The sequence below is a fragment of the Streptopelia decaocto genome (assembly GCF_964273445.1).
Source record: "Streptopelia decaocto genome assembly, chromosome: 18".
NCBI classification, from domain to species: domain Eukaryota; kingdom Metazoa; phylum Chordata; class Aves; order Columbiformes; family Columbidae; genus Streptopelia; species Streptopelia decaocto.
The window spans coordinates 7,617,700-7,633,927 of NC_138673.1; the positions used below are offsets into that span (position 1 = coordinate 7,617,700).

At 41.8% G+C, this 16,228-nt stretch overlaps 1 protein-coding gene across 4 annotated transcripts in view; it reads left to right on the plus strand.

The window, feature by feature from the left end:
• Positions 1-16,228, plus strand: part of SPECC1 (sperm antigen with calponin homology and coiled-coil domains 1) — a 71,889-nt gene that overhangs the window by 6,477 nt on the left and 49,184 nt on the right. For all 4 annotated transcript variants that reach the window (XM_082068862.1, XM_082068864.1, XM_082068865.1 and 1 more), the window contains exons 2-3: positions 1,535-1,713; positions 3,533-3,668. In XM_082068862.1, coding sequence (XP_081924988.1) covers positions 1,567-1,713; positions 3,533-3,668 — 283 coding nt within the window. In that variant the 5' untranslated portion in view covers positions 1,535-1,566. The remainder of the gene's footprint in view (positions 1-1,534; positions 1,714-3,532; positions 3,669-16,228) is intronic.

A 16,228-nucleotide genomic window follows, 5' to 3' on the forward strand; every position in this document is an offset into this window, starting at 1 on the left:
CTGTGGAGAAAACAGAGAGCCCTCTCTGCAAGACGCACCAAGGATAAATAGATGTCACTTGCTGGCTTTGTTCTCTGTAAGACAGCAGCAGAGCACTTGACATTCCCCTCTGCCTCTGTGCTGCAAAACACTCCTTAAATAGACCCTCATGGCACCTGGAAGGTGCTGTTTGTGTTGCATATGACTTGGCCCCAGACAGACTTGTTTTCCATGAGTTCATTGAGTGTTATTATTTGTGAATGCAAGGTAAAGTATAAAGCAAATTATGAGACACAAAATGTGACCTAATCCCTTCTACTGACAGCCGGGAATAAATTGGTTTGGCCTCTGTCCCAAAGGGTTGTTGTCCACATTCATGCTGGCCCAGCTGGACTCCTATGGGATAAACAGCGTGTGCTTGCTGTGGGCACGTGCTCCTGGCTGAGACACTGGGCTGGTGTCTTCATCAATCTTTTGGTTACCTGTTTAACAGACAAGAAGCAAGTTAGCCTCTGCCTACACAGGACTGATATGCAGCTATAATACATCCTGTGACTTTTTAGAAAATGAAGCTGTAGAAGAAAAATATTGTTCATACTGAAGTGGGGGAGAGGAGGTGATACCAGGCAATCTCCCCCACCTCCCACTCCCAACTGAGACTGGTGGGACTTTTTTCTTTTTTTTTTTTTTTTTTTAATACAACTAATGATGTTATTCTGTTCCTGGTTTGGATTGAGCAATGGTTGATGAAAATGTATGGCTTCAGATCTGCAAGAGCTGAGCTAGCTGTTTAATTGGCAACAGTCTACCCAGAGAAACAGACTAGTTTTTCTTGCTGGCAAATTAAATTTATTCAGATATATCCAAAAAAAGGACTTAATCTATTTGCTGATTCCTGGCAGGATTTCTCTCTTGCATAAGCTTATCTCTGAGGACTAGTGGATGTGGTTTTTGTTTGCAAGGAAGTTGATATTTTTACCATGTTTTCTAAATCTTGGTGTTGTGAAACATTTTTTTATCACCATGTCAACATCCACTGCTACTTCTCCAGAAAACCCTAAGTTAAAGATATTGTGTTTTCCATGCAGCTGAGGAAACTTGCTTCTCATGTGACTTTCTGAAGTGAGTACTATTTCAGTTGAAGATGCTGGATCTAACAGTAAGAGAAGTAGTTTTCTTTTTAACCGAAGGTTGTCTTCAGTTGCTGTGGACTTCAGTTTTCTCAGTTATTCTTTCATTGTGCTTCAGCATTCACAGATGTTCTGCTGTGGCTGATGAAGATCTCCAACATAGACAGTACCAACAAAAGTCAGTGTGCCTTCTGTGGTGTTCAATGTTACCAGTCATTCTGAAAATATAAGTGGCTGGAGCATGCTCTGAGGGATCCTCTAGGTTGAGTTTTGATGTGTCTAAGAGAGCGAATAAAGTTTAGCATGGCCTTTTGAGCTCTTTAAACTGACACCAAATATCTCTGCTCTCTTTCAGATGATATAAAGACAGTTTATATTTTTGTGTGTTTGTATACTTACATGTATAAATATTTTTACTTTTTTAGGTTCTGTAAACAGAGGTTTTGAGAAAAAAAAAATGAAGAGCACTGCGAGGCCTTGGAGTGCGATAGCAAAGCAAGGGAGTCATGGCATTGACAGAGGAAAATCACTTTCTACCACCTCAACAGGAATGAAGACATCAAAGTCCTCAACTTCACTTGCCTTTGAATCTCGGCTCAGCAAGGTACTAACCAGTCAGGACTATGCAAGCTTTGTAGCCTTGTTCTAGGTTAAAGCTTCGATTTAGTCCTGGAACGTTACACTTTCACAGAATCGACTGGGTTGGAAAAGACCTCAGAGATCATCAAGTCCAACCCTTGATCCAGCTCCAGTGCATTTACTAGATCGTGGCACTAAGTGCCATGTCCAGTCTCAGTTTAAAAACCTCCAGGGACGGTGAGTCCAGCACCTCCCTGGGCAGCCATTCCAATGCCTGACCACTCTCTCTGCAAAGAATTTTTCTAATATCCAGCCTAAATTTCCCCTGGCAGAGTTTAAGCCCGTGCCCCCTTGTCCTATTGCTGACTGCCTGGGAGAAGAGACCAATCCCCACCTGGCTATAACTTCCCTTCAGGTAGTTCTAGAGAGTGCTGAGCTCACCTCTAAGCCTCCTCTTCTCCAGACTAAACAACCCCAGCTCCCTCAGCCTCTCCCCATAGCTCTTGTCTTCAAGTCCCGTCACCAGCCTTGTTCCTCTTCTCTGGACCCGCTCCAGCACTTCAATCTCTTTCCTGAACTGAGGGGCCCAGAGCTGAACACAATACCTCAGGTGTGGCCTCCCCAATGCAGAGTACAGGGGAAGGATCACCGCCCTTGTCCTGCTGACCACACTCTTTTGGATACAGGACAGGATACCGTTGGCCTTCTTGGCCACCTGGGCACACTGTTGGCTCCTGTTGAGCTTCCTGTCAATTAGTAGCCCCAGGTCCCTTTCTGCCTGACTGCTCTCCAGCCACTCTGTGCCCAGCCTGGAGCGCTGCAGGGGGTTGTTGTGGCCAAAGCGCAGGATCCAGCACTTGGCCTTGAACTTCATCCCATTGGAATCGGCCCATTTTTCCAGTCTATCCAGATCCCTCTGCAGAGCCCTCCTGCCTTCCAGCAGGTTGACACTCCCTCCCAACCTGGTGTCATCAGCAAATTTGCTGATGATGGTCTCAGTCCCCTCATCTAAATCATCAATAAAGATATTCAACAGGACTGGACCCAACACTGACCCCTGGGGGACACCACTAGTGACTGGCCGCCATCTGGATGCAGCCCCATTCACCAGCACTCTCTGGGCCTGGCCCTCCAGCCAGTTCTTAACCCAGCAGAGAGTGCACTTGTCCAAGCCATGGGCTACCAGCTTTTGCAGGAGTATATTGTGAGAGACAGTGTCAAAGGCTTTGCTGAAGTCCAGATAGACCAAATCTACAGCTTTCCCCTCATCTACCAGGTGAGTCACCTGATCATAAAAGGAGATCAGGTTGGTCAGACAGGACCTGCCCCTCCTAAACCCAGGCTGGCTGGGTCTGATCCCTTGTCCATCCTGAAGGTGCTGTGTGAACATATTAAGGGCCAGTTATTTGATGCTTTGACCTGCTTGGTGTGTCAGGCTCTACAACTGGCATTTATCTGCACAGTCCCAAATGCCTGGCCAAATGTAAACCAGTGGGGAACTATGATGACTGCTGTGCAGAGCAAGATCTGAGAAGCTAGATTTGCCAGTAGTCTGCTCTTGTGAATTGTTTTCTCCCTGCCTTTCAATTATTTGCAAATTTTGAATGCTCATCCCCACTTTCATTCTTAACTGTTGAAACTGTATTCTCTTAACCCACTTTGCAAATACCTAGAATGCAAAACAAATACAAAAATAAAATTAGTACAGTTGTTAAAACAGTATTTCCATTGGGTTACTTTATGGAAGTGTGCCTTTTCTTCCAAGAACCTTGCACTTTGAACTACTTGATAGGAATATGCAAGGTCTTTATCTTCTGGTTGCTCACAAAATCTGTGCATTGCAGCTGAAAAGGGCAAGCAGTGATGACATGCTGACCAAACCAGGGGTGGCTGCGGCTGCTGGAGTCTCTAGGCTGAAGAAGACCATTACAACAGGAGCAATTTCCGAACTTGCTGAGAGTCGACTGAAGCCCAGCACAGGTAGATACAAAGATTCTGGAAGATGGTCTGCTTTGTAGGAAATGTGCAGCAAGTGTCACTTGGTTTACCAAGATCCTGAGTTTTCCTTATCTCCCACTTGTACTGCAGCTATAACTTTTATAATATACAGCATATAGGACGAGACCTACTGTGCCTTGCAGACTGCATCATACACCCCCATGAGTCGCTAATCTAAAGTTTAAAGGGGGAAGCGGGGGGTTTCCCGGAGCTGTTGGTGTTTGAGGCTGCCCGGCCCCGAGAGGCCTCGCGGTGGCGCTGCCGGCCCGGCCCCGTCCTTACAGCACATCTCAACTTCCTTTGAAAATCTTTACCATATATCAATAGCATTCTCCCTTCTCCTCGCTTTGAATGAGCAGAGCTGTTACCCTGCTCTTCTTGGGACGCGGCAGAGACGCGAGAACAAAGAGCTGGCCACAGCATCTTCGTGTACAGCTTGTGCTCCTAAGCTACGTTGTGGCATGCTCGCTCCCTCAGCCTTAGCCCCAGCAGCTTATTCACATTGGCTTCAAATCTAAGCCGGTTTCTAAAGGTAGCGACACCATCTGCATACCAAGGGCTTGTGTGCAAACGCTCTGCTTTCCCCCAGGAGCTCAGCAAACGCTTGCTTTTGTCTGCTCCCTGGTGGCATTTCCAAGGAATGTGAGATCTTATTAAATTTGACCATGACCTCCCTATTTGTCACAGCCTCGGCAGGGTTTGGCAGTGTAACAGAACAATGTTACTAACCAGAAAGGGATTTCTGGGGAGAAAAAAAGTCTTACATACTTCCCCCTCATCAAAAAGAAAATAATGCATCTTGTAACAGCATAAATGCTTTGCAGTAACCCATAAAGAGGTCCTGTTCTGCAGTTGATTGGTGTGTAAATCCGCAAATTTCATAGTGACTAGTTGTATCCAAAGGCATTTGAGATTCACCAGCCAATAAAGAGGCATGATGCTGGCAAAAGACACTTGGGAGGAGTAATGAGGGGAAAAGAGGACCTGTACAGATGATGCAGCATAGGATCCTGGGAATGCAGCCAAGGAAACAGCACTGCAGGGAGTCCAGAATGGAATACGTATGTCAGATGCAAAAATACCAGCACTGGAACAGAGAGCCCCCTTCTGCATGCATGTATAATAGCTGGGATTGGGGGAGGGATAAGATTTATGGTGATGACTAAATACACAGGCTAAAATGGCTTATGGAGATCAAATTACATCTGGATATTGGTTTGCCTATTTAAATTACATCATTAGATCTGACCTCATATATTGCTTTGCATCAACATTGGTAGAAGTATGAATGAGAATATTAGTGCTAGGTGAAAAAGAGTTCAAGTGTCGAGTTATGTTTATCGTGTAGATAAACACTAATATTGTGTGCTACCCCTCTAAAATTCCTGTTTACCTAGCAAGAACTGTCCCAGGTCTTATAGGAGCTATCTATAGGTATGTATACAAAAAGACCTATATCTTACATATCTTAATTTTCACAGTGGTTCCATAGTCCAAAAGGGTGCTTGGAAGTCTAGTTATATTCTGAGAATGTGTCACTGTCATGGCCACTGAAAGGTGCTAGATGTTAGTGAGCAAGGTTACTAAGCTGAATGCTGCTTTTAGATTGCCACACCATGAAAAAATACCAATGGCATATTATAATACAGTATGTTGTTGCTAAGATGAAAATTAAAAATCAGATGTGACAGAAGGCACAACATGTTCCTGGGAACATGAAGTAGAAAAGGAGAGAACATTGTTTCAGCTGCTATATTTTATTGAAATGACATCCCCATTGGTTTCTGATTCTGATCAAGACCACACTGCAACGCTGACTGTGGAGCTAATCCAAGTAAGAATGTTCCTGTAGCTGGGAAATGCAGATGTTTGTGTACATGGCCAACTGTATAAATCTTGACATTTTTTGAAACTACTTTCTTTGGTTTCATCAGTTCTGTATTTTCCTTTCATGTCTTCACTGCAGACATCATGTCTTCCCCCCGTCCTGCCTTGTTTGTGCGTTTTTAGATTGGTCTTGCTTTTTCTGTTATTCAAGTGAGCAATTTCATTATTTTAATGCAATTATATTAGTTCCAGCTACGCTCTGGTGTTACTTGGTATTATGGTATTGTGTAAGAGAAATTAAAAGAAACAAGGTATAGAAATAACAGCAAGAAAAAAACTTAGATATCTTTCTTCTTTGGGTGTGACTGTTTGACATTTGTGTGTTGACCTTGGGCAATAGTATGTGTTCCAAGTGCTGCAGATAATAAATAATTGACATCAAGATTGCCTGTTCAAATAGACTTGTTTGTATGCTGCCCTTGGTGGAGTTCAGGTTACTCATTCTAACCTTTTGCTGTCATAACTACCCTGTCCACCTTTTTGGAAGCTAATGAAGTAAATCAGAAGTGACTTGAAGGGAGATGAGGCCAATCTCATGTCTCTATTCTTGTTGAATGGAGCTGAGCTAATGGAACTGGAGATGGATTCTGGCTGGAAGTTCTATGCTGTGAGGTTTGGCTTTGTAAGTACTTGGCGGTTTTGAAATCCCAAGTAATGGGAAATGGCATGGAGGGAGAAATAAATGTCTTGGATTCAGCTTCCTTATCAACAGTGTTATGTCCTTCCATGTACAGTCTTGAAGTAGCAATTTGGTTTTATGATAAGACCAAACTTAAGAGCATGGCTTTTAATGTTTCAACAGATGAAGAGGTGGAAATGTTGCAAAACACGAGGAAGAGGTCACTAATCTTGAAAAATGCTTATTTTAATGCTTGGACTTGTAAAGCTATCCAATCTATGAAGCCATATAGTAAACAAATTATTTTAAAATATTTAGAGAAAGGTGTATCTTCATGAAAAGCTAGGACTGTCCTCTCCCTAAGGTTCAGGATTATAGGAAATCAGTGATGTTTTTCAGATTCTGATCCTTAGAGGTTTGCAAGCAAATAACCTTATCACTCCTCAGATATGGTTTCCAAACAAAACTGAAAATGTGGCACACTACAGATTTTGGAGCTTCCTGCCTGTTTTTAGAATTGTCACTTCAAGATTCCTCTCTGAGAGTGATATTCATATTAGATTTCATAATCTATTGAATTTTCTGCCTGTCTTCCAGCTAACTTCTCTGCTTGGCAAGCGTTTGTCACTTTCTGATTTGGGGTAACTGTTTAAGTTAATGGGAAGCTAATCCAGACCAGAAGCATCCTTCACATAATCAGAAAACTCAAGAAAAACATCTTTCTAATAAAACCCTTCTTCAAAAAAATACTTGCAAAAATCTAATTGACAGTTTAATTCTTCATAAGATGCTAATGCACCCCGATTAGAACAGGAAAAAGGAAAGTGGTTTCTTTTGAAGGACAGCTCTCTGCTGACCTTGGGGTCCTTTTAGTCTCCCATTCATCAGTTTTTGACAGGCCCTGCTTTTCGTGATCTGTCACATCAAAGGACTACTGTAGGATTGTAGAAAGGTTGCTACACTTTGCATTCAGTCTCATTACTGTCTCATTTTTCTTCTGAAAGATAGAGACAAGCAGAGAGACACTAATGAGATTGGTGCGTTCTGTTCCACAAGACTTCACTAGAAACCAAATGACTGATCTCATCTGGGCTTTCCCAGGAACAATAAATGTGCTTTAAAACTTCATCTGGAAAGCTAGTTGAGTTTTGCTGCCCTTCCAGGTACAAGACGCAGCTCTCACGTAATTATTCTTTCATATGAAGAAAGAGATTCTTGCTCTGGATCTGATATAAAACGGAAAGGAAGACTAAAACACTTTGCTTTGTCAAGATGTCATTCAAATAGGCAAGAAATGCTGCAGGAATTTAGCATGCAAAACAATGTAGAAATATATGCATATCTATAGCTCTACATGTAGCTGGATATGCGTATTGACATCTGCATACACTTGTATGTATCTGCATGCTTGGTTGTAACATATTGGTGCAAATGTGAATCTGGTCACTTCTGATGCTTTTGCTGAAAAAGTTACTCTATGATGTTTGTTTGCCATGTTAATTTTTCATATTCTTCTAATTGTATGAACCTTCTACTGTAGCTGGGACTAGAGGGGGAGCAATGCATTTTAGTGACTGTCTGTTGGGATTTCTGATACCTGATCCTGTTAAGGGTTACAGTTTCTTTGAGAGGCATTCACAGGCTGCCTGCAGTCATCGTGCATTATTAAACAGTAAGAATTAAATTCTGCTGACAACACTGTCTGCAGTATGTACATTTTTCACTTTTGTTGCTATCCTAACCTACTACACAATTTACATTTATTGCAGTGGATCTCCATTAACACATGCTAAGATTTTGCATGCAACTTCTTGTTAAAACAATCTAAATTAGACACCATTTTCTCTGTTGTATATTCCCCTGAGAATGACTTTGTTGGCACGTGTTTACCACCCTGGGACTTGAGCCAGTTAAGAGGATTCAGTGTGTGGTAGGGCTACTGAAATGCTAAATCTCAGGCTGTAATGACTTGACTCATTAAATTGCTGACAGTTAATTGGCTCAGGCCAGCACATATAGGGAAGATCCATTACAGCTGTAAGCAAACTGATGATCACAAAAGCCCTGCTAGGGATGCCTAAACAGGAAGGGGAGCATGCTTGGATGGTCCAAGAATAGTACAAATCTATAATCTGTTTGTTTTCATTTATTTTTCAGGCTTCTTTAGTGAAGTTGTTCAGCAAAGTCAACACAATGTTGTGTCAACTACCTGTCCTAGGTCAATGATCAGCTTTCCTTCAGCTGGTTTGAAGAGAAAATGATCCTTAACACAAATTCCCTAGGCCTACATGTATCACAGCCAAAATACCTTGGCAGAGTGCCATTGTGTTTGCACTTAGAGAATGGGAGAGAGCGAAAGAAAGGAACGCAGCGCTGGTCTGGTCCAACAAGTATGCATATCAGGAGAGGGCTTGGCATTCCTTGTGTGACTTTTCTTTTTCCCCAGGTTGTGTTTTTTTCAGCAGCTTTTGGCTTACATTAGGTTTTTATACTGTAAAGTAACAGGAAGGGATTGACAGCTACATCTCAGATGGGTTCCTGGAAGGCTGCACTTCTGTGCCATGAACTTAACTATGACCTCACCAATTAACATCACAACCAAAATTTAGTTTTTAATGTGGTTAAAAATATATTTGCTCTTTCTTCTGGGTTTCAACAAAGATGCTATATGCCTAATCCTTTGGAGTCCACTACTGTCCATGATACACACATCCCTGTAGATTTCTTTTCCTTCCTACATATGTGTTTAGTGCTTATAAAGTCTTTTGCATTAATGGAAAAAGTAGAGCATGATGATAGCGTGACACTGGTATTGAGAGTCAGTGCCTGCCCCTAGGGCCCATTCCATTTAGTTCAGTCTTTGTCAGAAGGTCCAACCCCTAGATCCTGTTCAGCATCTCTTTGTTAGGCCTCAGCCTTCTGAAGGGATTGTCAGTCATCTGGCCACTGGAAGTCTGGGATAATTTGATGGCACCTTCACACTCCAGAGCATGGATTACAATTTGAATTTTTAGAAGTTATGCTAATTAATGTGCTGTTGTGAGAGCAAGATCTGAGGAAAGGCTATGCCTGGCAAATAAGTCCTGTCATTTGACTAGTGGCTTGAAAGAATTATGTATGTCACACCTTGAGTAATTAATTCCTGTTTTCACTACATAGAAAAAAGGTGTTTGTGGGGTTTTATTGGCAATCCTTCAAGTGGATAGTGCAGAAGGATGAGTCAGCCTTCAAACCTAGGAGGAAACCAGCTAATCTACTTTATAGAGATAAAATGGTTCATTCATTTATTTTTATACCTTTATTACTAAGGAGGAATTTGAGCTGCAAGCTCCATAAACGTCTCTTATCCGTGACTTCTGCAGAGGCTAGCTGCATTTTAAAATTCATGCCTTGCCTTTCACTGTGGGCTTGGGCTACAAGTCTTTCATCTGACATCATTCTCTGTGTCATGGTGTTAGAATGTTCTGACTTAAGTTTTGTGCCACTGTCAAACTTAACAGATTGGTTCTTCCTGTCATGACTCCTCTACAGTGCTCATGTTTCAGGTGTTTTTGCTCTTACTTGGTGATTACATTTTATAATTACTCCAGTCTTGCACCTTATACTGTACTGGGACCCTATTACACTATTCCCTTTTGTGTTACTCAAATAGAAAGCAGGTGTTGAAATAATAAATGTTCAGTGTTGGGATTTAACAACCCAAGAGATTATCCTGGCTAATGCTATCCCTCTGGTGAATCCTGGTGAAGAAAAGCAGAAGTCACTCTTTATAATAGAAGAAAATCTCTTTGTCTTGGAGATACATTTCACCAACATTTGGTGGACATTTATATCTGTACCTTTGAGAAGGGGAAGCTGAGAACCCATCCTACTAAGATGCAAGACATAAGAGGCCATAAGATGACTTTTAGAAAAATGCACTCTGCAATCCTTTTTTTGGAACTTCTATGGCTTATTCATTAAAGCATTTTGTATTTTGCATGTTCTAAGACAGAAGTAGACAGGAGTTTTATTTAATGTCATCCAAATATAGACAGCTGTATGAAAACTTGGAACTTCATCCATAAAGCGTCAAAGCAAGAACAATGAACAATTTAAGATTGACAATTAGCTCACTCTATTATACCAAAATATTAGCAAAAATCTTTCTATGTTATGGAATGATTTCCAGATTTGTAAATTTGAAACAATGGATTCATAACTAGCTAGATAGATTTCTGTATGTTTTCTTTTCAATCTGTTTTGAGCCTGGGACACATTGGTTATTTCTGAATTTATTTTTAACCCTCTTGTTAAAACAAAGACTTTAAGTAGATGATTTCTGTTAATTGTCCATGTAATGGAAGCTTCACTGGAGTAATTCAATATTCTTTCCCATGTACATCATGACTCCATTAGTGAGGAGCATCTCGGTTTCTTTCTTTGAAAGATCAGCTGTTGGCTGATCTGGGGTGGGGGATAGTGTTGTGAATTAGGAGCAAAATGAATTTTGGAGGCGTTTGATTACTCTTGTCTTCTCTGATGATGCTCCTGCTGTTCTTCGCTCTGTTCACATTTCAGTAGTTTGTTTTGAATTTTACTGGTGTATGGCCTAGAAACAGCCCCCTGGCCATTCACCTCCCTGCAGCCAGGGCTGCTTTGGGGCACTAAAGCCCTGCTCAAGTTTCCCAGCTGAGTTCTTGTCTGTGGTGGATCTTGGTTCCAGGCTTCAGCGGGGCTCGGTAAAATAAATCAGCGCCTTTCTCGGAGCCGCCTGCAGTTTGCGGCTGCAGCCCCTGGGTGGCCCGCACTGCTCGCTGGGTCACTCCTCCTTTCTCTGCCAGCGAGCGAGCTCTTTCTCTGCCTCTCTCGCTCCCCCTCCTTTTATTCCAGCAGTCAGGCAGCTAATTAACTGCACAGCCCGGCCTTCAGTGCATAATATTGTAATGAGGTAGGAGGGAGAGCCACAGCTGCTTCAGCATGAGCAGCAGGCCCTGTTCCTGGTGCCAGGAACTAGGAAGGAGCTGATTATTTTAATTCTTTTTTGTTTTCCCTTTAAGTTGCCTGTAACGTAGACGTTGGGAGCAGATCGAGGCAGGTCCGCCGCTGACACAGAGCATGAGAGGGGCGCCGGGGTCCTAGAGGAGCCCGGGGAAGAGCCGGGGGAGTGACCGAAGATGGGCAACCAGGCTGGGAGAGCGGAGGAGCCTGACCAAGGTCTGTAGGGACCGTGCCGGGGCTGCTGCCGGCGGCTCCCGGGGCTGTTCTGCAGGGGAAGGGGGTTTGTTCTCGGGGGGTTTAACCGCAGCGTCGCCCTGAGCGGAAACGGGGGCTGTTAGCCGAGCTAATGCTGATGGTTTTGAGACTGTCAGAGAAATTCCTGCTGTTTATCTTGTGCTTTGTAAATGCTGTTTGTTACTGCTCCGTACCTGAGATCGCAGCACCGTCCTTAGGGAAGCTTTTCAGAAAGAAATCTTTTGCTGGCTGGAACAGAATGCCTACAAGGGAGGGACCTTAATGCCTGACAGATATTATTTTATGTAGTCTGCATGATGCAGCTAAAAAGTTACAAAGCTTATCTAGTGATGCACATATAACTTGTCAGGATCTGTAGCTTGGCTATGTTCGCCTTTACCATTGTTCATGGCCTGAGGCCTGAAATTTTCCAGGCTTTAGAATTTAAAATGATGCCTTTGTGGAAGGTTTTCCCACCATTGTCCTTTCAGAAGTGTAATGCTTTGCATGTTAATCAGTAGCAGATTTTATAGAAAGCCAAGAGCTAGTATCAGGTATATCTAATTCCCCTTGTGCCAAATGTCTATACTGTGCACTAGGAAGGCTAGTAATTTGTTCCTGATGCCGTAGTACTGTTTTGGTTGCCTTTTGATTTATTTTGCTTGTTTCTCAAATATTGAATGAGGAAAAAACAGTAGGCATGCTGATTTGTGCTGTTTATTTTGTAGTTTCTGTTTAATCTTAGAACTCTCTAAGGTACAGAAAACTGGAATTGGTTGTATTTCCCTGCACTCTGCTTCTTACTGTTACCATGGGAATTTCATTCACAAAATCCCATTAAAGTTGTTATTGCTTGGTCAGGATTTCTTTATAACTTCTGATTAGATACATGGCTATTGTGTTAAAAGAAATGCATATGTACCTGATTTCTAGTATTGTGAAGAAAAGCAAGAAGCCAACAATGCTGCATTGCTACTCACAGTAGATCTGCCCATGAGTGCTGGAACAGCAGTTGGGTGTAGTGGAGAACTCTCTAGCAGTATGTTAATCAGCAGGCTAATGAAGGACACAAAAGCAGCCAGTATCCAGTCACCAGAAGAAATGCTGCCCTACGGGAAAGTTAAACTTTAGGCTGGAAAGTATGGCCGTCTACATCCCTGGGCTCTGAAATCTGGATTTCACAGGCCACTGTCAGCTATAGAAGTCTTGCTGGAACTAAACATGCTATTGTCATTTGAGGAGGGATAATACTAATGATAAAGTAAGAGGGAGATGGCTAAAGGCACGGGGAGGTACTCTGTTAACTTCTAATGAGAGTTTGAGAAGACCAGCTCTGATTTTGCAGGCCAGTGGTGGGATTAGCTTATCATTATTAGCATTGATGATAAATGAGTGTGCAGACCCCCTGTGGGTTTTAAAAATCCTTCATCCATTGTTTTCTCTTGTCCTGTGATTTATTTTAGGTTTTTTATTGAAAGAGAAGGGGTTGTGCTTCTGTTGCACCTAAGCAGTTTGAACTCTTCTCAGTTTTTAAGTGTAGGCTGTACAAAGTCTTGTTTTAATGTCTTCACTGTTCATAAGATATGAATATGACTGAAAAGCACAGAGAACTTTGCATTCAACTACATACTCAAAACTGCTTAATCATGAAAAAAGTTTCAGGAACAGCACTGCTGACAATAAATTCTGATGACATGTTCCTTGTGTGTGAGAGCTCTGGCTTTGGAAATCAGAATAATGTAAAGACATCTGAAGCAGATTTTGTGTTGAGTTTTGACAACTAGGATGCAAAAACTTGTTTTTCACATTAGAATGTGATACATGGAAGTGTCTATGTTGAGCTTTGTTTCTACTTGGATGAACTTAATTCAGCTCTCGCTCAGGAATACCTATGTCTTGAATAACTGTGGTACTCTAATTTTGGTCCTTTTGGAATAACCAAATTAAAACCCAGTATCATCTCCTTTTAAATTATTCTTACAAGCAGGCTTTTCCTGACTTAAAATTTATAACTTATTTTAAACCATTTTTACAATCATTTGTAAGAACTTTTGTGGTATGTGACCCAAGTTTGCATCAGTTTTTTGCGTAAACTCTACTTGTAAACTGGGTGAGTGGTTGCTTTTCCTGCTGTGAGTGCTCTCAATATTAATCTTTAAAAGCATGTAGAGGTTTTAGAATGAAAACACCTATAAAGTAGCACAGAAAAAGATGTAAAAAGGTAGTGAATATTGCTGCAGTTTGTCAGTAGAGTTAGTTTTCTGCTTCCAAGTCTGGCTGCCTCAAGCTAAAGGAACATCAGATACACAAACATGGGCCAAGGCACCTGTGAAATAGTGGGAACATTTCATGGGAGCTGTGTGGAAGAATACAATGTTTTCCAGTGCATCAGTATTTATTGAGAGAAGCCTTTCAAATATTAGTTTGCCTTGGAAACAGTGAGGCAGCCTGTATTTCTGAATAGGAGTGCCTAAGATTCTTTGATATTGGTTGACAGGGTGATGGTGGGGTTTTGTTTATCCTCTAAACATCTCCAGGTGAGGTGATGATTAAAATCTTTGGGAAGAGGTGGAGAAAATGACTCAATACGTACAAAAACTTTCTTTAAAGAAGCAGTTGAATGGGAAATGTTAACTTCTCTACTTGGAACAAGGTGACGGGTGGGGTTATCCAAGGGTTAGACTTTTTTTTGGGACTGTGCTTATTTGTAAAACATGTTTACAGGGCTTGGATGAGAATATCAAATGTCAGTGTGTATGCTAAGCCAGTATTGATCTGTTTTCTTGTGTCTGTTTTTTCCTGGCCTAGGGGGGCTTTCATTTTATGTTTGAGGATGGGGTTCTTCAGTGTGGGATGTATAGTCTGTAAAACAGACTTTCAAGATAAAGGGTCTTGTATTATTTCTTATATTATTTCTTGTAAGTTCTATTTTTCTTTTTTGGGCTGTATGTTCAGGTCTTTTCTGGGTACTCTCTTTAGCCTCTCTCATCTGCTTCTCTTCCTTTCTTCTAAACATGGGAGCCATTCATCTTAACTCTGTTACATGTCAGCACACCATTTCTGCCAAGCAAGAGCTCGAGAGAACAGATGAGTTTAATAATGGTGTGGGGAGGAGGGAGGGAGGAGAGAGGGGCCAGTGAAGCTAATGAATCACATAACAGCTTGCATGGAAATACCGACAGCAAGTCGTGTCCTCCTCGAGCTCGGGCAGCGAGCCGTAGACCTTTTGTTCCCAGTGGAGCCAGCAAACCACAATTTGCTCTCCAGTGGATAGTTTAATTCCTTAGTCACCTCTTCCTCCCACAAGTCATTCTCGCATGGGGGTTTTACAGATGCTCTCATTCTTCAGAGCAGTAACACATTGATTAAACTGGTATTGAAGAAGTTTATTTTCCCCTGGAGGGTAATTTTTACTTTGCTTAAGCCTCTCTTCCAAGGCCAGTTAGGGCCAGCTCTGTTGATTAGTCTTGTGATGTGACTTGACTGGACTGACACTATTAAATAATTTCAGAAATACTGAAAAAGTACCGACAAACAGATGTCAAATGGCAGTAGGCTCCTCTGCTCTGCAGGCCAGTGAAATGAGTACAGCCAAGAGACTATGTCACAATTTGGACTGGCTTCTTAGAGGAATTCAGTTGTGAGTATGACTAACTTGCTGCCTCTGAAGGTATCTGTTTGAGGCGGAGTTAAGTGATAATCTGATGTCCCCTGATCCCAAGATGAGAGGTCAATGAACGCTAAATTAATGGAAGAAATCATCAGGCAAGGGCCTTTACAGCAGTTTTCAGCGCTGGCTGGGAGGATGTGCTGAGTGGGAATACTTTCTCTGGGCAGGACCGGAGCTTTTACAAGAACAACTTTTAGGGCATGGCAGGCAGCAGGATGTGGTTTTTGCATTTTATTTTGTGTTAGATTGGTTTGCTGATGAAAATTAAAGCCATTCTTGGATGAAGGCAGGGAGCTTCTGCTGGGAATCCTACTGAGTGAGCGGGTCAGCAGGAACTTGTCCTACAGTTAAAACTCTGCAGACTGTGCTTTTACACTAGAACTGGTGGTGTTTTAGGATCTACAGATAATAGATCTAGTATGATAGTAAATGTAAAAGCTGATTTTGTTGCCAATTGTTTTATTAGTTTAGTTAATGTCCTGCGACTGGCTTGACAGTGGCAGAAGAAATAGCCAATGAATGGTTGTGATGGTATGTTTGTTCTGACACAATATTAAATTAGTCTAAAAGGGTGAAAGAAGGGGGGAATAGTGCTGGCCTTGGAGAAAAAACAAAGCTTACTGCTTTTTATTTGGGTTATATTTGGCTCCTCGAGATCTTAAAGCTATAAAACTAGCTGAAGAAATCTGGGCAAGGACTGCACCTTGGTCTTCCTGCTGCTAGAGCCCTGTGGGTAGCCAGGAGTCTGTTCAGAACCTGCCCTGTATTTTGGGGCTTCTACTAATATTTCAGCAAAGTATTTTTCTAATTTTTTCTGTTTTCAGTTCCTTCTCTATTTTACTAATTTGCCCTTCATAAAATCTCCTGGTTTCCACAGGGAGTGCAGCTTTCAGAACAACATGAAATTGTGAAATTGAAGCGAAGTACTTCTGCGATTTCATTGGCACTGGATAGCTTGAAGAGGACTTGATTTGATTTTTCTGTGATTCTCACAGACTGCCACTAGTGGATTGACAAATCTTGGATACTTTCATTATTTTTGATATGTTCCCATGCTGTATCTCCAAGCAATTTGAGCATGATTGTTAAATATTCTATAAAAGAGGATCTTTGATAATAGACACTGCTGAATTTTCCATGCATAAACTTTAT